Below are 24,600 nucleotides of genomic sequence, written 5' to 3'. Positions count from 1 at the left end.
TGTTTGGAGAAACACAACGCCATTTTCACTCAGTGCAGCTCCAGACAGATGCGTCTGAGCTGAGATCACAGTGTTTTCGCAAACACCGCCTGTGCACATTATGGCTGTGATTAAGAGTCTATTGGTCTATTGTTTCCGTGCCACTCTGTGATTTGAGTTCACATTGGAGGAATCGGACTGTCACTGGCAGGAACTTCCCCCGTCGAGCTCCGGAAGACTGGAGAGAGGACACACACACATCTGCTCCGGCTGCCCGATTTCAGTCGCAAACCTTCACTATCACGCGGCGGAGCGTTATATTGCCTTGAGGTTCGTGGTGGGACGAGGAGGAACAAACCCTGTTACGGTTGTGGGAGACCTGGATGTTCCGCAGAACGGTAAGATGTGGATCATGCTAACGAGCTAACTCACGCGTTCAGCTCCGCTCCGAGACTTGCTGGGAGTGTCGGACTGCGTTACCTGTCAAATGACTGTTTACATCGTTTTTTAACGACTCAGAGATGGCTTTCTCTTTATTAAGCCTGGTAAATCGTTTCGATGAATGATATTGAAAGTTAGACGTGTGAGAGGTAGTAAGGGAAGGCAAAAGCCCAGTCAGGCCATGACACACAGCAGATGAGTGTTAGTCACTGCAGCAGAAAGCTGTCTGTGATAGAGCCCTAAACCATGCAGAAGATCACTGTTAGATTAGTTTTAAACCAGTAGTAGATATGTGTTAATTAATTAGTGTTAGTCACTGCACCAGAGATGTGTTCATGATACAGCTCTAAAACATTCTGGTCATGCACGTTTTTGAGTTCTTATTGAATACATACCTGATTTATATCAGAAATTGCAATGCTGGGGACTTCCAGGATTGAGGAACAGTTTCCTAAACCAGACGATCAGTGTTAAATCAGTTGCATAATATATATATATATATATATATATATATATATATATATATATATATATATATATATATATATATATATATATATGTGTGTGTGTGACCCTGGACCACAAAACCAGTCATAAGGTTAAATTTTTACAAAACTGAGATGTATACATCACATGAAAGCTCAATAAATAAGCTTTCTATTGATGTATAGTTTGTTAGGATAGGACAATATTTGGCCGAGATACATCTATTTGAATATCTGGAATCTGAGGGTGCAAAAAAATCAAAATACTGAGAAAATCACCTTTAAAGTTGTCCAAATTAAGTTATTAACAATGCATATTACTAATCAAAAATTAAATTTTAATAGAATTATAGTTGGAATTTTACTAAAAATCTTCATGGAACATGATCTTTACTTAATTTCCTAATGATTTTTGACATAAAAGAAAAATCAATAATTTTGACCCATACAATGTATTTTTGGCTATTGTCACAAATGCGACTTAAGACTGGTTTTGTGGTCCAGGGTCACATATATATATGTATATGTGTGTGTGTGTGTGTGTGTGTGTGTGTGTGTGTGTGTGTGTGTGTGCACTTTTTTTTTGTTGTGTCTTATGCTCAAGAAGACTATTTATTTAATCAAAATCAAATTAAATTGATACTTTTATTCAGCAAGGGCCCATTAAATTGATCAAAGGTGACAACTTTTATGTTCTGAAAGATTTCTGTTTTTAAATAAATGATGTTCTTTTGAAATTTATATTCATCAAAAACACACTAATAGTCAAAAGATTTTTGTTTTTTTTAAATGTTTCTTCTGCTTATTAAGGCTGCGTTTATTTGATCCAACGTGCAGCAAATACAGTATAATTGTGAAATATTTCTACTATTTAAAATAACTGTTTTCTATTTGAATGTATATTCAAATTTTCCTACAAGTTGATTACAGCACATAACCATTGCAATTAGTGTTCATCATCTGTTTGATTACACAGTTACTGATTTTAATATTTATATCATATGTACATCGACTCAACATACAGTATTCACCACTAATAAGCTACTAAATATATTGTAGTAGCCTAAAACTTTTGTACAGCTGCTCTGCAACAATTTGTATTGTAAAAAGCGCTATACAAATAAACTTGAGAAACTTGAGAATGTATTTTAAAATGTAATTTATGTCTGTGGTTTCAAAGCTGAATTTTTAGCATCATTACTTCAGTCTTCAGTGTCACATGGTCCTACAGAAATCATTCTAATATGCTGATTTGCTGTTCAAGAAACATCTTTTTATTATTATTATTATTATCAATGTTTATAAGTAATTTTTTTCAGGATACTTTGATGAATAGAAAGATCCAAAGATCAGCATTTATCTGAAATAAAAAAAAAAAAACTTTGTAACTTTATAAGTTTGGAGTCAGTATTTTTTTTATATATAGACAATTATAGAAATGAATTCTTCTGAACTTTCGATTCATCAAAGAAACCTGAAAAATTTTGACTCGGCTGTTTTTTACATAATAATATTAATAATAAATGTTTTTTTGAGCAGCAAATCAGAATATTAGAATGCTTTCTGAAGGATCATGTGACTGGAGTAATGATGCTAAAAGTTCAGCTTTGAAATCACAGGAATAAATTACATTTTAAAATACATTCAAATAGAAAACAGTTATTTTATTTAAAAAATTGTTCTGTTTTGCTGCACTTTGGATCAAATAAATGCAGGTTTGGCGAGCAGAAAAGACTTTAAAAACATTAAAAATCTTACTGTTCAGAAACTTTTGACTGGTAGTGTATACCATGTTTCCACAAAAATATTAAGCATCAAAATCTTTTCAAAGTAAGAACCAATATTAAAAGCTGAGCACCAATTCAGCATATTAGAATGATTTCTGAAGGATCATGTGACACTGAAGACTGGACATTCAGCTTTGCATCACACAAATAAATTAGGTTTTAAATATATAGTATCACTGCATTTTTGATCAAATAAATGCAGCCTTAGTGAGCAAATGGGACTTCTTTCCCCAACATTTTTTTATTAAATCTTACCAATCCCAAACTTTTGAACAGTAGTGTTTCTCAGCTGTATGTCTGAGATGCACTCCGACTTATTCGTAACCATTTGAAATCATTTTGCTGATCATGACTCGGCTCTCTAGTTAGGTTTTTCTCTATTAAGAACTGCCTGATTCCCAAATAAATGTCTTATTGAACTGGTTCTGCCGGTCTCAGATGACGCCTTTAAAAAAAGGAGCTTGTTAGACCAGTTGTCTGAGTGATGAATAGAATGAAATTGTTTGCTGCAAGGAATTCGTTTTAATTGTTTTAAATGAAACACATAATTTTTCAGTCACTGTAACCCACATATGTGATAAAACAGAACCAATTACATGACAACACACACAAGGTGCTTGGTCTTGCTGCATGACGTGGATCTTCTGTAGTTAGTATGCAGATGGCTTGCTCTGCTCGGTTGACATACAGTCCGTCTTTGCTCAGTGAAAGCATTTGTGTTTTGGTGAAGGAGACGCAGTCTCTGAGCGGTGTGAATGTGTGGCCAGCTGCAGTGGCTTCTCAATGAGAAGGTGGCTGGTTCTCCTCTGGGGAATCAATGGGACAGTTATAAATTTGGCTTCATAGGAACACAAGCCGAATTTATAGCCACTCATACTCTCGAGCTGCAGCAAAGTGCCTGATTATACTGAACGTGTTCATCTGTGGGATGTGACGTCTGTGTGATGGAAATGTGACAGTTTTATGAGCTGTGTAGGTTGCTTTACTGTTGTTTTATGGCTTATATTCATATCAAGAAGGCAGGTGGCCATTTGCCAATATGAAGCCAGTATATAGTCCTACAGGTGAGATTTATACATTTCTGAAATGAAAATTACACATTTAATCAAAATTGACACATGCGTACACGAAAAACTAAAAACATTTATTATCCATTGTAAATTTTGAAATTGACACATGACTGTTTCTGAAACTAGGGTTTATAGGGGAACTGAAAAGCTAATTATTAATAATTATATTGATTTACGAATTTTATTATGTGATCAAATTATTTAATTAATAATTATTTAATAAATACTAACATGTAATATTAAAAGCACAAATTACATTTAAAGCAATTAAAAATAAATCAAATTAAAATAAGAACAATAAAGATAAAACTAGGGCTGCCACTAATGACTATTTTTATATCAATTTATCTATCGACTAATTTATCGATGAATTGATTAAACGACTAATTTCCCACAAAAAAATCTACAATTTTACTTGTGACATTTTATTTGTATTAAAATCAATTAATTGGAGATGCTTTTGATTATTACAATTTAATGGAACCAAAATGGAATCCAGAAAAGTAATGGTAAAGAATTTGGTGAAAATAAAACTGTAAAACTCAATTAATTAGACCGGCTTTTTGATAAAAAAGAAAAAATTAACCATTAAAACAGAGTATAGAAAAATTAAAAATGAATTTGGAAATAAAACAGATTACATAGGGCCCTATTTAATTATTATTTTTAGTTTTTTTTTTTGTGGTAATAAAAATAGATGTAAGTGAACAATAGCCTTTGAAATTTTCAAATACATATATAATAGCAATGAGACAATAATAATAATAATATGTTCAAAAAATTAAATGCACAAAATGTTGAAATACATAATGTATTATAAACAATAGAGCTAATGTACATTACGTTTTACAACAAACAGCCTGATGATTGTTTTTACACTTCGCTGCGCTATCTAATCCTTGTTTAATATCGACTAAACAACATTTAAGTCAATTGTCCACTTAATCTTTAATATTTGCCTATATCTTTACCACAGAAATGCTATGGCCACAGTATTTTAATGAATATGTGGACATCAAAAAGTTTAAACTCAAGAGTGAGGGTTTAAACTTTAATTTTGTAATCGCGAAGAACACAAAGATATTGATGTTTGCATAGGTTTATAAATTATTTACCTTACAAATCTGATGAAATGGCGCACGTTACGTTCCCAGATAAACGTTATAATGAACCCAAACTCACAACAACATGAGGGCGAAAATTAAATTAGAAGATTTTTAAAAATCGAATAGTTGATTAGAATCGACGAATCGCGGCAGCGCTAGATAAAACACTTGGGTAACAATTTTTTTTTTTACGGTGTCCTTACTATTATAATAACAATAAATTATGCATAATTACATGCAGGTACACTAGGTGAAACCCTAAACCTAACCCTGACCATATAATAAGTAGATGTAGTTAATTATTATTACTCAGTACTTAAATGTATAATTACACTGTAAATAAAGTGTAACACTTAATATGTGACCCTGGACCACAAAACCAGTCATAAGGTTAAATTTGACAAAACTGAGATTTATACATCATATGAAAGCTCAATAAATAAGCTTTCTATTGATATATGGTTTGTTAGGATAGGACAATATTTGGCCGAGATACATCTATTTGAAAATCTGCAATCTGAGGGTGCAAAAAATCAAAATACTGAGAAAATCACCTTTAAAGTTGTCCAAATTCAGTTCTTAACAATGCATATTACTAATCAAAAATTACATTTTGATATATTTATAGTAGGAATTTTACAAAAACTCTTAATGGAACATGATCTTTACTTAATTTCCTAATGATTTTTGGCATAAAAGAAAAATCAATCATTTTGACCCATACAATGTATTTTTGGCTATTGCTACAAACATACCCCAGCGACTTAAGACTGGTTTTGTGGTCCAGGGTCACATATAATAATAAAATATGAAATATTTGATTCACTTACCTGCATTAATCAGCATCTGAGAACCATGCAAATGTGTTGTTTAATTACTGAAATATTAACTAAAAATCTCACAAGGTAATTTAAATAATTATTATAGGTCAAAGAGGTTTGGCTGATAAAAATGTATGGGAACCGCTGATATATACATGGCAATTGAATGATTCCTATATTCATGCACTACTAGTCAAGTTTTTGAACAGTAAGATTTTTAATGTTTTTAAAGAACTCTCTTCTGCTCACCAAGCATGCTCTTATTTGATCCAAAGTACAGCAAAAACAGTACAATTTTGAAATATTTTTACTTTTTAAATAACCGTTTTCTATTTGAATATATTTTAAAATGAAATTTATTCCTGTGACGACAAAGCTGAATTTTTAGCATCATTACTACAGTCACGTGATCCTTCAGAAATCATTCTAATATGATTTGCTGCTCAAAACATTTATTATTATTATGTTATTATTATAAAATGTAGCTTTGAAATCACAGGAATAAATTACATTTTAAAATATATTCAAATAGAAAACTTTTTTTTTTTAAAATAGTAAAAATATTTCAGCATTTTACTATTTTTGCTGTACTTTGGATCAAATAAATGCAGGCTTGATGAGCAGAAGAGACTTCTTTAAAAAACATTAAAAATCTTACTGGTCAAAAACTTTTAACTGGTAGTGCACACTAAGGTATTTGCAGAAATGCCAAAGAATAAATGATATTGCCATGATACATGTACAAAAACAAACTCACTTTCTTTTAGTATTTACTATATGTCTTAGTCTTCTCATTATGGTTTTGGACTCGATGAACCTGATTTTCTAGGCTCTCTTTTAAAACTAACATCCCAACAAGAGTTTCTTGATTCATTCTGCTAACAGTGTTTCTCTTCCTCTTTGTTTATGCACAGCTGATACTTAAAAATACAGACATTAAGATGCTTCCTGAAAATTAAAAAAGAAGGCAAAGTTGAGTGTAACTCTAACATTTATACATAGTGTTTGAGAAATCAGAGGTGCTGGCGTCTGTGAAGCTGAGTGGGCTGGACTGAATTGTGAGGGCAATCACATTCTGATGCAGAGTTCATTTAAATGAAGCACCACACTGCAGTTTCTCATGGTGGTCTCTAGCTCAAGGCAAAACAAGGCCATCAAGGACACAGACACCAGGCTTAGATACTCAACAAAAATTTACAGATAATGTACTCGCCCCCTTGTCATCCAAGATGTTCATGTCTTTCTTTCTTCAGTTGTAAGGAAATTATGTTTTTTGAGGAAAATATTTCAGGATTTCTCTCTTTATAATGGACTTCTATGGTGCCCCCGAGTTTTAACTTCCAAAATGCAGCTTCAAAGGGCTCTAAATGATCACAGCCGAAAAGAAGGGTCTTATCTAGCAAAACGGTCAGTTATTTTCTAAAAAAAATTACAATTGATATACTTTTAACCTCAAATGCTTGTCTTGTCTAGCTCTGTGTTTACTTTGTGTAGAGATTAAAAAGTATACAAATTGTAAATGTTTTTAGAAAATAGCCAATCGTTTCGCTACACTGTAAAAAGTTTTCACCAGATTCAACCTAAAAACCTAAGTTCAGCAACTGCCTTAAAATTTTAAGTTGAATCAGCTTAAAACTACAAGTCATTTTAACTTATTACAATAAAAATGAGTTGATTGAACTTGTGAGTTGAAATGACTTAGTTGATTTAACTTAAAATTTTAAGGCAGCTGCTAAACTTAAATTTTTAAGTTGAAACTGGTGAAAACGTTTTACAGTGTAGATAAGACCCTTCTTCCTCGGCTGGGATCATTTAGAGCCCTTTGAAGCGGCATTTGGACGTTAAAGGGGGGCTGGGCGGCCGACGAAGAATACAAAATATCGAACGTTTTATCGAACACATTTTTTATTGATATCGATCTCTTGTCTATCGCGATATATATCGTTATCGTTTTATCGCCCAGCCCTATTGGAAAGTCCACTGAAAAAAATAGCCTATATAAAATTTATATAATATTTTAAAATAATAACAAACAGGAAAAAGATGAAATATTAAAATATGATTTAGTCTCTGATTTTATTGGTTTCTAAATAATCTAAAGATATTATTATTTTTGGTATTACTGGTGGTTTTTTGCACTCAGCATACCTGGTAAAAAAAAAGGCACCGCTCGCCACTGCTGTGCATTAGTTTGAAGCTGCCTGTCTATGATCTCATCAGTGGCCTAATAATAAAATGGCAGTAATGCTGAGGAAAAAAGAAAAACAATTGTCTGTAAACTTTCGGATACCTAAAGAACACTTATTTTAAATAAGAAATTGTTTTGTATATAATGTATATAATTTAAAAAATAAAGTGAAATTGGCACAAAATATGATATATGATGATAAAATTTGATATAAAACATATATAAAAATGTAGCCATGTGCAGTACTATTGAAAACTGAGAATGTGAGCATCGTGATATTTAATTCATAACAAAAACAGTAACTAAATTGAACCTTGAAACCAGTGAAGATTGACACCTACTTTTACAGAGATTCCAACTATAAACAAAAAGCATAGAAACTGCAATTTTACATGTTTTTAAAATTGTAAAGTTGTATTTGCACAGCAGAAGAATTAATTAGGGAAAAAATGTAGATCAAGAATCATTTTGGAATCGGATCGTGACTCCCAGAATCGGAATCGGATCGGATCGTGAAGTGCCTGAAGATTCCCACCCCTATTTTTAACCATTAAAACAGAAAAAAAAATCAAAATGGAATTCAGAGAAATTAAAGCAGAAAAATGGAATTTGGGAAAAAATAAAATTGAATTCATATTATTCCTAATAATACGATTTTTTTTTTTTTTTTTTTTTTTTTTAAGATTTTTATTTATTTTTTTGCCATTTTTTTGCCTTTATTGTTATGGGACAGCGTAGATGTGCTAGAAAGTGTCATGGGAGAGAGAGAGAGTGTTGTGATCAGGAAAGGTCCTCGATCCGGGATTCGAACTCGGGACGCCCGTAGCACAATGGCTGCCAACAAGGTTATCTGCAGCTACAAAAATGTTTCTTGAACAGCAAATCAGTTTATTAGAATGATTTCTAAAGGGTCATGTGACACTGAAGACTGGGCTGAAATAATGAACTGGATATTCTTTTTTTGTGTTTCACAGAAGAGTAAATGGCAGAATTGTAATTTTTGGGAACTATTCCTTTTAATCTCTGTCCTGTTTTTTTCCCCTTGGTGTGTGGCCTTCCTGTAATGTCAGCAATATCTCTTCCTGTGACTCGACAGCATGGATGTTGTTATAGTTACAGGCATTAAGGTTCGACCCCATCTCCCTTCCTCCTGAGGTCACAGGAGAGTATTTCCCGATGGACAGCTAGAGTTGTGAGTCCCGCTAGAGTACTTCTATCGGCTTAACAGCTCTGATTAATGAGCCTTTCACCAACCAGCTCAATCTCTTCAGCTCTCTGCTTTCAAACCATAACTTCCTCTATTTATTACTCCATCTCTAGCGTTCTCTGTCTCAACCTCTCCAGATTGAGTAATAAAGAGCTGATCGTTATCGTTTGTAATCGAGTAGGAGATGTTAATGCCTGCAGTGTTTTTAATTAACTGTCCTCATATGATCTCACACGGTTAGAATTTGTTCACACTCCTCTTTTGTCTTTTTTGAAAGTGTATATTTTCCTTCTACTCTTATGATATCTTGCCATGGTGTTGCACAACTGATGCACACAAAAGAACATAAACACAGGTGGCATTGCAACAAGTTGGCATGTTTATGCATGTGCTCTGTTCAAAATAGTTCAACGTTTCACTTTTTTATACCACATAGTTTAAAGGATTAGTTCACTTCCAGAACAGAAATTTACAGATAATGTAGTCGCCCCATTGTCTTAAATGTCGCCTCATGTCTTTCTTTCTTTAGTCGTAAGGAAATTATGTTTTTTGAGGAAAACATTTCAGGATTTCTCTCCATATAGTGGACTTCAATGGTGCCCCCGAGTTTAAACTTCCAAAATGCAGTTTAAATGCAGCTTCAAAGGGCTCTAAACGATCCCAGCCGAGGAAGAAGGGTCTTCCTAGCGAAACAATCAGTATTTTTTTAATTAATTTTTTGCAGACAGACGTTTTGCTAGATAAGACCCTTCTTCCTCGGCTGGGATCATTTAGAGCCCTTTGAAGCTGCATTTAAACTGCATTTCGGAAGTTCGAACTCTCGGCCACCATTAAAGTCCACTGCAGAACATTCCTAAAATGTTTTCCTCAAAAAACAATTTCTTTTCGACTGAAGAAAGAAAGGCGTGAACATCTTGGATGAGAATAGGGTGAGTACATTATCTGTAAATTTTTCTTCTGGAAGTGAACTAATTCTTTAAAGCTGAATTTTGTGTGTTTGAGAAAAACACATTTGTACCCACTGAAGGTAAAAACCTTACTGAAGTCACATTTGACTGTCTAAAATACAATTTTACATTTTTCTAAACATGTACAAATGGATTTAATGTTTTTTTCCTTTGCTGAACATTCAGACTACAAACTGCTAAACGGATTTGAGTCAGATTTTCACACTCTTGCTGCCTGATTTCTGCTTCCTGTCTGAAGAAAACTTTAATCTCTCCGTGCTTCAAGATCTCTCCTGGTTCATAAATTTCTAAATTCTAATTCCAGTTCAGGGTTACTTGGAAATATTCAGATTTTGTATTTTTAAATCAATAAAAACAAAAATAATGACTTAAAAATATTAGGGCTGTCAAAAAATTTAAATAATCATAACTGAACTGGGTCATTCCGTGTCAAATCAACCAAATTTCAGAGATTTCCCCGGCTCATTTTTGATTTTGCTAATATTTTTTTTCTGAAGAAAGATAATGTTATAATTGACGTGCTGGATGAGACTAGACGAGGAGTACAAAAACACTATATTTAATATAATCTTCAGAAATACAGGCAGGAACACAGATCACTTCAACACACAAACCACATGTAAAGATTAAAGACCGATTGTGAACTAAAGAAACAAACAGACTAGGGCTGTGCAATATATCGAACGATATTGTGAGGCGCGTTTAGTCAATGAAGCCGGTGCTTTGATTAGTAGTAAATCTCCATCACGTGCGTTCCGCTCAGGTTCCGCTGGAGCGGCAATTGATACACAGAGACGTAAATCTCTGACAAGCTACGCCATATCGAGCTTAATATCGCTTTCGATATTTAGCGCGATATGGCGTAGCTTGTCAGAGATTTACGTCTCTTTGTATCAATTGCCGCTCCAGCGGAACCTGAGCGGAATGCACGTGATGGAGATTTACTACTAATCAAAGCACCGGCTTCATTGACTAAACGCGCCTCACAATATCGTTCGATATATTGCCCAGCCCTAAAACAGACTTATAAAGGGAGACGAGGGCAAAACCAAATGATCACAGAATGACAGGGGGAGACAATGGGAGAAACCAAAAGAACAGACATAAGCTGACAGAACTGTGACATTACGCCCCCCTCCGAATAGGCGCGTCCTCGCGCCGTAGAAAAAGAAAAAGAAAACAGAAAAGAGGGGCGAAAAAACAGAAAACTAGAGTCCATAATGGAGGAGGCTTCGGTGGAGGACGCAACCCACCGAGGGGGGCCAAAACAAGAGTCCAAGGGGCAGACAAGAAAGTCCAAGGGGGCGACGACGGTGGGAGGAGCCAGGGAGGACACGGGAGGGACCCAGGGCAGGAGGAACAGACCCAGACCGCAGCCATGATGACGGCCCACTGTGGAGCCAACGGAGGGAGGAACCATGGTGGAAGAAGGCGTGCCGACTCCATGGGGCCGACCGACAGAGGCGGAGCAGATGGAGGAGGAGCCCGAGACGGAGAGCCGAAGATCCAGGGTGACGCCGAGGATCCGGAGGGCCAAGGCGGAACAGGAGGCTCTGGCGGCCGAGGCGGAGATCCGGAGGTCCGCGGCGGAGCCGGAGCGACAGAGGATGGAGGCTGTGCCCGCAGGAAGAAGGAGTCCCAAGGAGCCGGTGGGACGGCGCGACGAGGCGCAGCCGGAGGAGCAGAGTCCTGAGGTGACAATGGGGTGACGACTGACCAGGGCGGAGCCGAAAAGACGATGGAGCCCGGTGGAGCTGGTGGACCGACGGTCGACGATGTAGACGAGGGCGCTGAGAGCCGTAGTGGAGCCGCAGGGTCGAAGGGCCGAGGCGGAGTCCTGGACTTGGAGGCTGGAGGCGGAGCAGAGGGATCCTCCAGCCGAGACGCCGATGGAAGCTGGCAGATCCGCGGTGAGCCCACTGCACAGGTGTTGAGCTGAGGGGCTGTCAGGGGACAGCGGTGGCCAAGCAGACATGGATGTAGATGACAGAGGGTGGGTGGATGGGAATTCCAGGCAGACAGGAAGATCAGGACAAAAGGATATTTCTGTGAAAAAGTCAATTAGATCTCCAGAATCTTGTTCAGGCTCACCCTCAGTGGTGGTGGGCTGAGGGTGAGCTGAGGGGCTGTCAGGAGACAGCGAATACCAGGGAGACAGGGACGGGAATTCCAGGCAGACAGGAAGATCAGGACAAATGGATATTTCTGTGAAAAAGTCAATTAAATCCCCAGAATGTTGTCCAAGCTCACCCTCAGCGATGGTGCAGTGGGCAGGGCTCTCTATCGCCCTCTCTTGCTCCACGTAGCAATCCACCGTCGTAGATATTGTAGTCGGCTCTCGCACCTGGTCAGATGGGTCAGGCTCTGGCTCTGTTGCTCTCGGCTCTGGCTCTCCATCTGTGGTGAGCTCGGGCTGCAACTCCGCATGTCGGGGTGATGTTTGGCTGGGTTCTGGGTCTGGAGTGGGGCTGACGTTCTCATCGATGATGTCAACAGTCAATGACGATCCACAGGATGCCAGCACCCACTCAATGAAATCCGGCAGAATCTCTTGAGGACCCTCCCCGGATAGCAGCGCCTTGGTGGTAGAGTTCAGTCCGATGTAGTAGTGGACGCATAGGCTGCTATCCGGGAAGTGTGACTGGTTTGCCAGGAAGAGAAACTCACGTGTATGGTCCTCAAGAGAGCGTTCCCCCTGCCTCAGGAGGATCAGGAGAACAGTAGGGTCCATTAATAAACTGAAAAAACAAACACTGAGAAAAAACGGAAAAAATAAACGCAGGGAAAACTGCCAGGTAAACTGTATTGGTCGGTCTTTCTGTTATAATTGACGTGCTGGATGAGACGAGATGAGGAGTACAAAAACACTATATTTAATATAATCTTCAGAAATACAGGCAGGAACACAGATCACTTCCACACACGAACCACATGTAACGATTAAAGACCGACAGTGAACTAAAGAAACAAACAGACTTATAAAGGGAGACTAATCAATAAACACAGGTGACGGGGATCAGAATAAACGAGGGCAAAATGATCACAGAATGACGGGGAGACAATGGGAGAAACCAAAAGAACAGATATAAACTGACAGAACTGTGACAGATAAACTTGTATAGTGATGAAAGCCAAAATATTAAATGTCATGGATTAATATTTACTGAGTAATCCACTATTTTGTAGAGGGGGGTCAAAATTGCAATTTTCAGAGATTCAGAGCCTAAATACAGGGGGTTAAAAATGACTTCAGAACGATAGCAATGTTACTTTTACACAGATATTAGTAGTTCTATTAGTAAAATCAGCTAAATTTAGCAATCTTTCATACATTATGTGCCAATGGTGACCATTCAAAAATGGGAAACGGCACTTTTCAAGTTTTTACTCCAAAGTTTGCATGCCTGTAACTCAAGAAATATTTTAATGTTCTTTAAGATATTGGGTGTTAACCAGCTTTCCTTTTGGCGTCTTCAGTTTTAAGGACCTACATGGTTCGGTTCCAAAGATATTGGAGTTTAAATATGGCTCCAGGGGTGTATCGTTAAATTGTACAAATCTTCAGTGGTCAAAAACCCAATGTGGGTCAATTTGCTAAAATATGATGCATATTTTTTTTTTTAAAGAGCAATGTCTAAAGAGGAAATAATGTTGAAACTAAAAATATATCTCATTTCCTTCTGCCAAGGCAACTGCATTGAACACACCTGTCTGTCTACCATATTTTTTTTTTTTTTCAAAGTTTGCGTGCCTATAACTCAAGTATTAAAGATATCGCCATATGAATTTAAGGTTCTAGCTCTTTTGGAATCTTAATTTTCAAGGCCCTACAACATTCAGTCCCAGAGATATGGGGACCTCAATTAGGCTCAGTTTTCAGTGCTTGAAAACCAAATGTTGGTCACTTTACATACAACTGATACTGATTGTATTTAAAGCAAAATGTCTAAAGTTATGTTGAAGTAATGCTGAAGCTTTCTGTATCTTGTTTTGATTATTGTTGTTTTGATAGAGGGACCTCTGGTTGAGTTGACACGGAGTGACCCAACTAATTTCTTGTTTTTAGTTAATTTGATGCAGCTCCTTTTTAAGGAAAGAAATCAATATGTAAGAGCAATGCATACAGCAATGAGTTTGGATTAAACCTGTAATAAAATGGCTGTTTTTACATATACATAAAGACACAGGAAGTAGTTGATTTCAGCCGAACTCTTGACTCGTCTCATTCGCACTTCTCTTTTCTTCACAACAGTGCAACTAATTCCAGATGCAATTAAGCTCTGAACTGTCAAAACTTGTGAAACACAAAACAAACTGTGCCTCATTAAAGGGAGAGGTGTGTTTCTCACCCACAGTATCAGTGGTTTAATTTAAAAATGAATCACTGTAATGCTGATAATTGGCATTTAGTGTAATATGATTTAAAAGGTACACGTTTCTGTTATGGTGTTGCTAAAAAGGTAGTTGAACTCATGGTATGTGTCCTTATATCCTGCACACTTCAAATGCAAACTTGTCTTTTCCCTGAAGCTCCAGATGGGATTTTACTTCCTCAGTTTTGGGATATGGAATCTCTATCCTTTTTTTTTTCCGTATCAACTTTGTTGTTTCTCTTTGTGTCTTTTATGGACCCTTTAGTATTACTTAAATCTGATTAAGTGATCTATTACCTTAAGATATACAGTTATATTTAGTCCATTCTGTGTGCTTTGAAGAACAGGAATTGTGTAACCTCAGCACAAAGCACTGAAGCACAAATTTACACTTCAAACAGCAGCATGAAATCTGCATCTCCATCTCTGCTGTGCATCTTTCCTGTGCCCTTCCTCTGTCCCCCTGATACCTTGTTCTTTAATTCATCTGAAAACACAAGTCATCATTATGCAGAATAGGATCAAGACAAGGAGAGTGTCAGAGTTGTTTTGTCAATATAATGATTCATTATTCATGTTAGGTTACACAACCCCATCTCAACGTCAGTATCTGGGCTAAAAGTTGGTTTAATAAGTTTAAATGTTACTTTTTTACCTCTGAAAAGTAGAGATGCATGATACCATGTTGGTACCATATCAGTTATATCTGCCAGTATTGGATTTTTTATTATTTTTTTTTTTTTATCAGCATCTGTTAATCGCATTGCAAATTTAATTGTGCACTCTTATTTTTTACATTTAGATTACATTTGTTGTCATCTTATAATAACACACAATTAGGTCACAATTAGGCCTGCAAAATCGATTAATCGCAGTTAATCACATACAAAATAAAAGTCTGTGTTTAGTTTACATAATATGTGTGTGTGTGTGTGTGTGTGTGTGTGTGTGTGTGTGTGTACTGTGTATTTTTATATACAAATACACACTCACACATGTATTTAAGAAATATATGTCATGTATTTTTGTTTATATATAATATTTTATCATATCACAATTCCTCGATTCAGTTTGAGTACTCTGTGGTGCATTCCATGGAAGAGAATCCATGAAACGCAACCTTTTTCCAAGGCTGCATAATATATTTAACCCATTAAAAAATCATAAAGCATAATGCTGCTGTAAATTCAAATTCAAAAACTACGCTATGATTCAGTGAAATAAATATATGCGATGCAGGTTTAATATATGCACTTTTATTATTTACATGTGTGTAGGTTACATGAGTGGCTCCGTTCAAAAAAATGCTGCTCCATTTATAAAGGTAAATCATTTATAAACCTACGTAAACACAGGAGAATACATCATTATCTTTCTAAATATGCTAACTGTTAATCACAATTTCAAAATAAAAGCTCAAACCCTCACTCTGAGTTTTAACTCTATTGTTTAAAATACACTATGTATATTAACAGTTTTGGTCAATAAAACTATGATTACTTGCTTTTAATATTTTATTTGAACTAATTATTATTGTTGCCTCATTGCTATTATATATGTAATGTATTTTAAGTAATTTTAAAGGCTATTGTTTGCTTAGGTTTATTTCTATTACCACAAAATAAACAAATAAATAAATTATATAATTAGAATAGTCGAATAATGACTTAATTATCCCTAAATCATATATAAATATTGATTTTACAGCCCTTGTCACAATCTTTAAAAAAGCTAACAATTTTATTAAAGGAGAAGTCCGGTGTGATATTGACCTAAAGTGTATTGAATCATGATACCGAGTGTGAACGTACCTTGCATATCTCATCTCGGTTTGTGTCCTGCTGTCCCAAATCTGGGGTCAGTTAGCCGATGCTAACAACAGGTTGTCTTTGAGGGTGCATCGGGCATCGGACTAGCCATGTAAATAAATCACTGTTTTACACCATTTACGAGGCACAAAGTAGCTCCACACTTCATTGGTAGACTTCCAAGGGCCCTGACATTTAAAACGAGACATTGAGAACTTTGAAAAAGCACTGGTAGTTTATTTACAAGTAGATTTATACAGACATTTTCCACCAGAAACAGAAACAGAAACGGTCGCCGCCATCTTGAATTTAGTCACGATAAGTCGAGTGTCGAGCACGAAGGAAACTACAACCTGATAAGTTGATAACCTGATAAATTCCTTGGCCAAATGTTATAATATTAGCAAATATGTTTGTTAATATTAGAAATTAAAATTAATATACAGTTGAAGTCAAAAGTTTACATACACCCTGCAGAATCTGCAAAATGTTAATTATTTTACCAAAATAAGACAAATCATACAAAATGCATGTTATTTTTGTTTTGTGTTTTTTGTTGTTGTTTTATTTTATGTTAAAATAATGGTTGAATTTATAAAAATGTCCCTGTTCCAAAGTTTACATCCCCTTTATTCCTAATACTGTGTTGTTACCTGAATGATCCACAGTAGGGCTGTCCCCGAATAGTCGAAGATTCGATGCATCGATATGCGGAGCCTGATTCGACCACCGATCTCACAGTCGAATCTTCGCGGGTGAAACGAGCATCATACCATTTTGCCAATATGGGGGTGCTCAATGTCTAATTGCACACAGAACTACTGGTTTTGTACGGTTATATTAAGTTATATACAGCCTTTGATTATGATAATGCAGTAAAAACAAAAGTGAAAAGAAAGAAGCGTTCAGTAAATATTTTTAACGTGTTTGTGAATAATTCCAACCACCCCTGTGACAAATTTAATTTTCACTTTCTCTGATGCATGACGAGATGAGGACCATCTTGACGCGTTTTTGCAGTTGGAGGCGCCTCTTTTGAATGGTTTTCTGTTGGCAGTGAGCGTTCTGTGCCCTGTTTATGCGCCCCCGGCTGCTGCGCCTCGCGTTTTGCAGGAGCGCTCTGAGCGCCTGAAGTTGAAAAAAAAAAAATCAACTCTGAGCGGAAAAACACCCAACGTCATTCGCGTTCTTTTCCATTGTCCAATCGAATGAATGGAGATGCGGGTCTTCTGTTGTGATGGCGAAAGTTTACCGTTGCTTAAAAAGTCCGGAGACTGCAAGAAATGGAGGAGAAACCTTTGGTGTCTATCGTGGGTAACCCGGAGCTGTATTATTTAGGGTTTCTGCTAATATGACAGTTTACTTAACAGCAAAAAACTAAGTTAGAGCGCTCGCGCTATAATCCTTTGAATTGACTGACAGGACAGCTGTTTTGGTCGTTGCTTAGCAACATAAAAAAACCGCAGCACACTGCTCTTTCATTAAAAGTCACCAAAAAAGGCAGTGCTGTGCGCCTCGCGTTTTTAGAACTAAAAGACGCGTTCTGTGTTTTTATTTAAACCTAAATAAGTTTGTCTGTCAGTTGGCAGGCAGTTTTGGTCGCTTATCAAATAAAATAAAAATAGTTTTACCCTCCTGCTGACTATAGTGTCGTGCCCCTCCCAACCCATTCACACACGCACATAAGATGATTCGACTATCGGTCGACTATAGAAAGATTAGAAAATTCTGATTCGACTATGAAAATTCATAGTCGGGGACAGCCCTAATCCACAGCTGTGTTTTTTGTTTAGTGAAAGTCGTTCATGAGTCCCTTGTTTGTCCTGAACAGTTAAACTGCCTGCTGTTCTTCAGTTCTTCGGTTTTTCAGCATTTTTGTGTATTTAAACCCAAAATTCAACTAAAAAATAATTAACATTTAGCAGATTCTGCAAGGTGCATGTAAACTTTTGACATCAACTGTATATTGTTGCCAAGAATATAACATTGTTGAGGGTTCTAGGTTAAATAAGAGTCTGAGTTGGTGATCCCTCTTGGAAAAGAGCTACAATAATGGGTCTGTTCTGAACAGTCTGTGCAGCAGATTCATCAGTACTTTGATTCCCATCATGCACCGGTGTTTCCTGCCCAGTGGTTGTCACATGCCAGACGACGAGCCTCTTTATGGGTCACATGAATCTCTGCCGTCTCACTTCCCATTTCCATTCCCGCAGGAGTACAGCACAGGCCCGAAGCTCAGGAGCAGCACGTAGACCCACCTCTTCTTTACATCAGCATTGCAGGGTGGAGACTGTACGGTTGTTTTCACAAGAGAAAAGAAAGCTGAGGAGACTTGTTTATTTCTAGTGAATGGGTTTGCCCAACAACTTCGCTGTAGTTTGGATGCTTTGTGATTAAAAGGGCAACAATCTCAGGTTTACTCTTCTTGCTCTTTGGGTTTTCGCAATCCCAGTGCGCTTACACTAGCGTGCCTCACCCACTGCCTTAGCAACCGTGATCTGCCTTACCAGGTGAGTTGTGTCTTGGAAACAGCTAAGACAGCTGCTTTGTGTCCTTGTGTCAGGCTGGAAGAGTAAGGAGGCTCTCAAATTCTTGATGGCTTGCGTTGTTGATGCACCTCTGAGTGAACTTACTTTTAGTTTTATTTTAGAATTTCATGTTTGTTGTGTTTGCTAAAATTTATGATTAGTGATTAATACTTAACAGCAAGTAAACGATGGTTTGTAAGGCATATCTAGTGCAAAAACACCTCTACTGGCTGTAGGCATGTAAGGTCTTTTCTCAGTTTGACGCCGTATCCCATCAGACCCAAATAAATTAAACTTCCTCTAACACTAAAATGAACTTTGGACCAGTTCTCCTCTCTCTACACAACATGCTTCTCAGCTAAGGTGAGCTTAGCCTTTTGTTTCTTTCTCCTGATGAGAGGTTTAGTCACTGCAGAGTGCGCTTTCAGTCTGACTTCTCTTAAACTTGCCGAGGCAGATCCGTACCCTGTTCAGCACTGAACTGACAAGCAATTCCAGCTGCAGTGCTGAACCCGATTCCCCATTGAGAGTCTCTGCATTATCCTGTCGTCTCACGCATTTGTCTTGCATGGATTACTAACCTTTTTGGGAGACTTAAATGAATTAGTGTCATGGTAAACCTGCAATATTTGAGAAATCACAGATTTGTAATAACCCACTTAATAACTGAAAGTGTTATCACTTTGGTCCTCATCTGAACAACCTTTTTTTTGTCACCTTAGAGCGGCACGCAATTTTGCAATCTCAGTGAAAATTAGCGGAATACTGGCAGTTAAAAGGGTTTGACATATAATTAAAGAAATTAACCTTGGCAAACATGTTTGATGTGATTGCAAAGTCCAACATTTGAATTCAGTTCCATCTCCTTGCTCCCATTTAACGTGTTTTCTCATTGTATTATTTGGCTCCAAATCATGGAACATTTGTTTCATCAACATGAGCAATATCATGAGTATTAACAGCAGTTTACTACTACAGATAGGTAACCATTCAGGAAGAGAATGTGTGCCAAAAATGAGAAGCATTGTCTACTTCACATTTTGACTCTTTGGCGTTTATGGCTCTCAGAAGAATGAATCAGTAGAGCACAAACAGTCAAGTTCAAGAAATAAACATCAATAAGTCAATGTGACTTTTAATTACATTTCTGAACACATAGGAGTACATTACACACCTGAATCTGTAGCAGGGCTCTGCTGCCAGTTCAAGACACTCAATCAGTCAAAAAGCTACTAACAGGGTGTCCATCTAGTGCCAACGGTGCAGAACACACTTGTTTTCCACATTCCACTCTACTGGCTGTAGGCATATGCTAAGCATTCACATCAGAATTCAAGTATACTTTGGGCTTAATGTGCACAAGTACAGTGAGAGAAAAATATTATTTAATCCTCTGCTGATTTTGTACATTAGCCAACTGACAAAGCAATGATGGGTCTATATTTTATTGGTAGGTTTATTTTAACAGTGAAATACAGAATAACAACAGCAACAAAAAGACAAAACAGAAAAAAAACATAAAAAAATTGATTCACATTTTAATGAGTGAAATAATAATAAATAAGACTTGGCAAAACCCTTGTTGGCAATCACAGAGGTCAGATGTTTCTTGTAGTTGGCCACAAGGTGTGCACACATCCCAGGAGGGATTTTGTCCCACTTCTCTTTGCAAATCCTTATCCTGATGTTTGGCAACTCAAACCTTCAGCATGGAAATAAGGTCTGGAGACTGGCTAGGCCACTTCTTAACGTGCTTCTTCTTGAGCCGTGTGTTTTGGGTCATACCCATCCACGACCCATTTTCAATGGGTTTCCTCGTTTATCGTCCCTTTGATGCGATGTCCTGTCCCCTTAGCAGAAAAACACCCCTAAAGCATTATGTTTCCACCTCCATGTTTGGCGGTGGGGATTGTGTTCTTGGGGTCATAGGCAGCATTCCTCCTACTTCAAACACGGCGAGTTGAGTTGATCCCTATGGGCTCGATTTTGGTCTCATCTGACCACAACACTTTCACCCAGTTCTTCTTTTGAATCATTCAGATGTTCATTGGCAAACTTCAGACGGGCCTGTACATGTGCTTTCTTGAGCAAGGGGAGCTTGCGGGCGCTACTGGATTTCAGTCCTTCATGGCGTAGTGTGTTACCAATTGTTGGTGACTATGGTCCCAGCTGCCTTGAGATCATTGACAAGATCCTCCCGTTTACTTCTGGGCTCATGATCACTGAAACTCCACGAGGTGAGATCTTGCATGGAGCCCCAGACCGAGGGAGATTAACAGTTATTTTGTGTTTCTTCCAGTTGTGAATAATCGCAGCAACTGTTGTCACCTTCTCACCAAGCTGCTTGGCGATGGTCTTGTAGCTCATTCCAGCCTTGTGTAGGTCTATAATCTTGTCTCTGACATCTTTGGACAGCTCTTTGGTCTTGGCCATGGTGGAGAGTTTGGAAACTGAATGATTGATTGCTTCTGTAGACAGGTGTCTTTTATAAAGATAACAAACTGAGATTAGGAGCACTTCCTTAGAGCGTGCTCCTAATCTCAGTTTGTGATCTGTATAAAAGACACCTGGGAGCCGGAAATGTTGCTGATTGATAGTGGATCAAATACTTATTTCACTCATTAAAATGCAAATCAATTTATAACTTTTTTTTAAATGCGTTTTTCTGGATTTTTTTGGTTGTTATTCTGTCTCTCACTGTTCAAATAAACCTACCATTAAAATTATAGACTGATAATTTCTTTGTCAGTGGGCAAACTTTTTGTAATGTTTTTTTTCCTCACAGTATACTCGAAGCTTCAAAATAAAGCAAAATATCCCTCTTCCAATGAAGAAGAGATCTGTGCCTAGCTGTCTAGAGACCAGAATATCACAGAGACTACTGTTGCACCATTAAGCAACCATCTAAAAACCCAAAGCACCTTAATAGCCACATAGCACATGCTAAAAATGTCTTTGCAACCACCTAGAGCACCATAGCGTTGTATCAGTGTGTTTTGCCCATGCAAGCACCACTCTCAGGAAAATCTGATTATCTGTATAGTGCATCGACTAATTTGTTTAAATCTGAGATAACATCTTGCTCTCGCTGATGTGTGTTGGCTCCGCTGGAAAACTGTTAAGTGAAACTGTAATTGTTTAAAGCTTCGCAAGTGTGCCAAGCAGATTTACTACAGGCAAGCCGTTCTATAGGTTCCTAGTCTTGTTATATAAATTCTTGAAGGCAATGTGAATGTTTAGCTCTGTGACAGAAGCCAATTCTGGATTAAAAGCAAATAAAACTCAGTTAAAGGAGATGTTTGGTTCTCCTACAGTGCATTCTGGGTCCAGTTCCCAGGGTGTTTTATGTGTGTTGGTAAGGAATTCATTCTTTTGCCTAGAGATGTTTGTGAAGTTTTCTTAGCCACTTCACATTCAAAGTGACTTGAGTTATTCGTTAAGGGTTTCAAGGCACAAGAACAAATAAGAGACAACTCCCATTTAATTACCAACAAACAAGAAAGTTCCCAGACTTATTTTTTCATTTATGTTTCGTCTATCTCTCTGTAGGATGCGTGAGGACATGTCGAGCGTGGTGTGCGTGAAGGAGACGGATGGGCAGGGGGACCCCGGAGAGAAGCTGTCCCAGGACGAGCTGCTATGTCGGACCCGGGAGGTCATGCAGGGGCTGGAGGCGCTCCGTGCAGAACATCAGGTCATCCTGGAGGGGCTGATGGAGACCTTGCGCTGCCTCAAACAGAGCCAGGAGGGTCGTGCTGTTGAGGAGAAGACAGCGATGATCCAACGCTCTATGGAGATGCTGGAGCTGGGCCTCAGTGAAGCACAGGTGCTGTAGAAATGCTTCCAAAGTGTAATGAAATGGTGATTGTTTTTTGAATATATTTGCATGTAACCAAAGTAACACTGGCTACTCTCTCTCTCTTTCTTTTATTGATCCGTGCAGGTGATGATGGCTCTGTCAGGGCACCTGAGTGCAGTGGAGGCAGAGAAACAGAAGCTTCGAGCACAGGTACAAATACACACACACTGCCCCACATTAAAAATTTAACCATGCTCTCAGTTTCAGTAGCATACAGGTGTGGTTTGATTGCAAAGTTCAAACTCAAATTTGATTCCATCCACACTGGCTTATCTTACTTTGTATTTTCGTCTTGTTTCTACTAATTTTAAAGTAAGATGCATTTACTAGATAAGCAAAAAGACAAGATATTTAGTCTTGTTTCCAGGGGAAAAACAAAATTTAGTGAAGTTTGCTTAAAATAAGAAAAATTATCTGCCAGTGGGGTGAGTAAAATTTTACTTACCCACTAAATTAAGTGCATTTTGCTTAAAACAAGACTAAATATCTTATGTCCTTTTGCTTATCTAAGATTTTTTTTTTTTTTGATATTTTGACTAAAAACAAAACAAAAATACTAAAAAAGATGAGACTTTTTTTTGCAGTGCACCTGCTCTAATTTAAAATATTTTCACATGGTATTTCATATTTTATTATCTGGCTCCAAGGCATGGAACATTGATTTAATCAGCGTTAGTACTTATTACTTCAGATAGGTAACCGCTCTGTCAGAGAAGGTGCCAAAAATAGGAAGTGTTGTCTGCTTCTGTTTTACTCATGGCTTTTTTTTTTTACTCAGTACACTTAATAGCACTTGTGTCTATCAGAAGAATGAATCAGTAGAGCACAAACTGTCAGGTAGTAAGTGTCATTTTTTTCAAAAATAAAGTAAATTCACACTGTTTAATCAAATTCTTGGCTAATTAGTAAACCACCTTCAAATTACCAAGAAATATCATATACTGTAAACAAGTATCCTGTTAAATTTATGAAAAAAAAAAGTAGCAGCTGTTGTTTCCTAGAAATGGTAACACTTTATTTTAAGGTCCAGCTTTTACTATTAAATGAGTAGTGCAGTTTCAGAACAAAATTTACAGATAATGTACTCACCCCCTTGTCATCCAAGATGTTCATGTCTTTCTTTCTTCAGTCGTAAGGAAATTATTTTGAGTTAAACATTTCAGGATTTTTCTCCATATAATGGACTTCTATGGTGCCCCCGAGTTTGAACTTCCAAAATGCAGCTTCAAATGGCTTTAAACGATCACAGCCGAGGAAAGAAAAAATGACAATTTATATACTTTTTAACCTCAAATGCTTGTCTTGTCTAGCTCTGTGTGTACTTAGTGTAGAGATTAAAAAGTATCTAAATTGTAAATGTTTTTAGAAAATAACCGATCGCTAGATAAGACCCTTCTTCCTCGGCTGGGATCTTTTAGAGCCCTTTGAAGCTGCATTTAATTTTTTTTTTTTTTTTTTTTGATGTTCAAACTCGGGGGCACCATAAAAGTCCATTATATGGAGAGAAATCCTGAAATGTTTTCCTCAAACATCATTTCTTTATGACTGAAGAAAGAAAGACATGAACATCTTGGATGACAAGGGGGTGAGTACATTATCTGTAAATTTTTGTTCTGAAAGTGAACTATTCCTTTAACTAGTTGCCTATTAGCATGCATATTACTGGCATATTGACTGTTAAATAAGAAGAAAATTAGGAGTTTGAGGCAAAAGTCGTGGTTAATAGTTAGTTAATAGTTAGAATTGGTCTCTAAACTAAAGTATGATCCCAGAAATTGACTGTAAAAATATTACAGGTTTGTATATTGGTAGTGATATATTGTTAGTATACCAATATGCTTGAACTACCAAAATGTGCTTTTTACTTTAAAATGTAGTAATACTGTAGTCAAGTCACTTTTGTTTCTGTAGCGCTTTATATACAATACAGATTGTGTCAAACAGCTTCACAGTGATAAACAGGAAAATAGTTGAATCAAT

General features: G+C 37.1%; 1 protein-coding gene across 5 annotated transcripts in view; it reads left to right on the top strand.

Annotated features, from left to right (window-relative positions):
* klc1a (kinesin light chain 1a) overlaps positions 1–24,600 on the top strand; it is a 60,648-nt gene continuing 36,048 nt past the window's right edge. For all 5 annotated transcript variants that reach the window (XM_073834179.1, XM_073834177.1, XM_073834178.1 and 2 more), the window contains exons 1-3: positions 1–377; positions 22,311–22,587; positions 22,705–22,770. In XM_073834179.1, the coding sequence (XP_073690280.1) occupies positions 22,312–22,587; positions 22,705–22,770 (342 nt within the window). In that variant the 5' untranslated portion in view covers positions 1–377; position 22,311. The remainder of the gene's footprint in view (positions 378–22,310; positions 22,588–22,704; positions 22,771–24,600) is intronic.

This window comes from Garra rufa, chromosome 2 (assembly GCF_049309525.1).
Source record: "Garra rufa chromosome 2, GarRuf1.0, whole genome shotgun sequence".
Classification (NCBI taxonomy): domain Eukaryota; kingdom Metazoa; phylum Chordata; class Actinopteri; order Cypriniformes; family Cyprinidae; genus Garra; species Garra rufa.
This window is presented reverse-complemented; position numbering and strand designations above follow the sequence as displayed.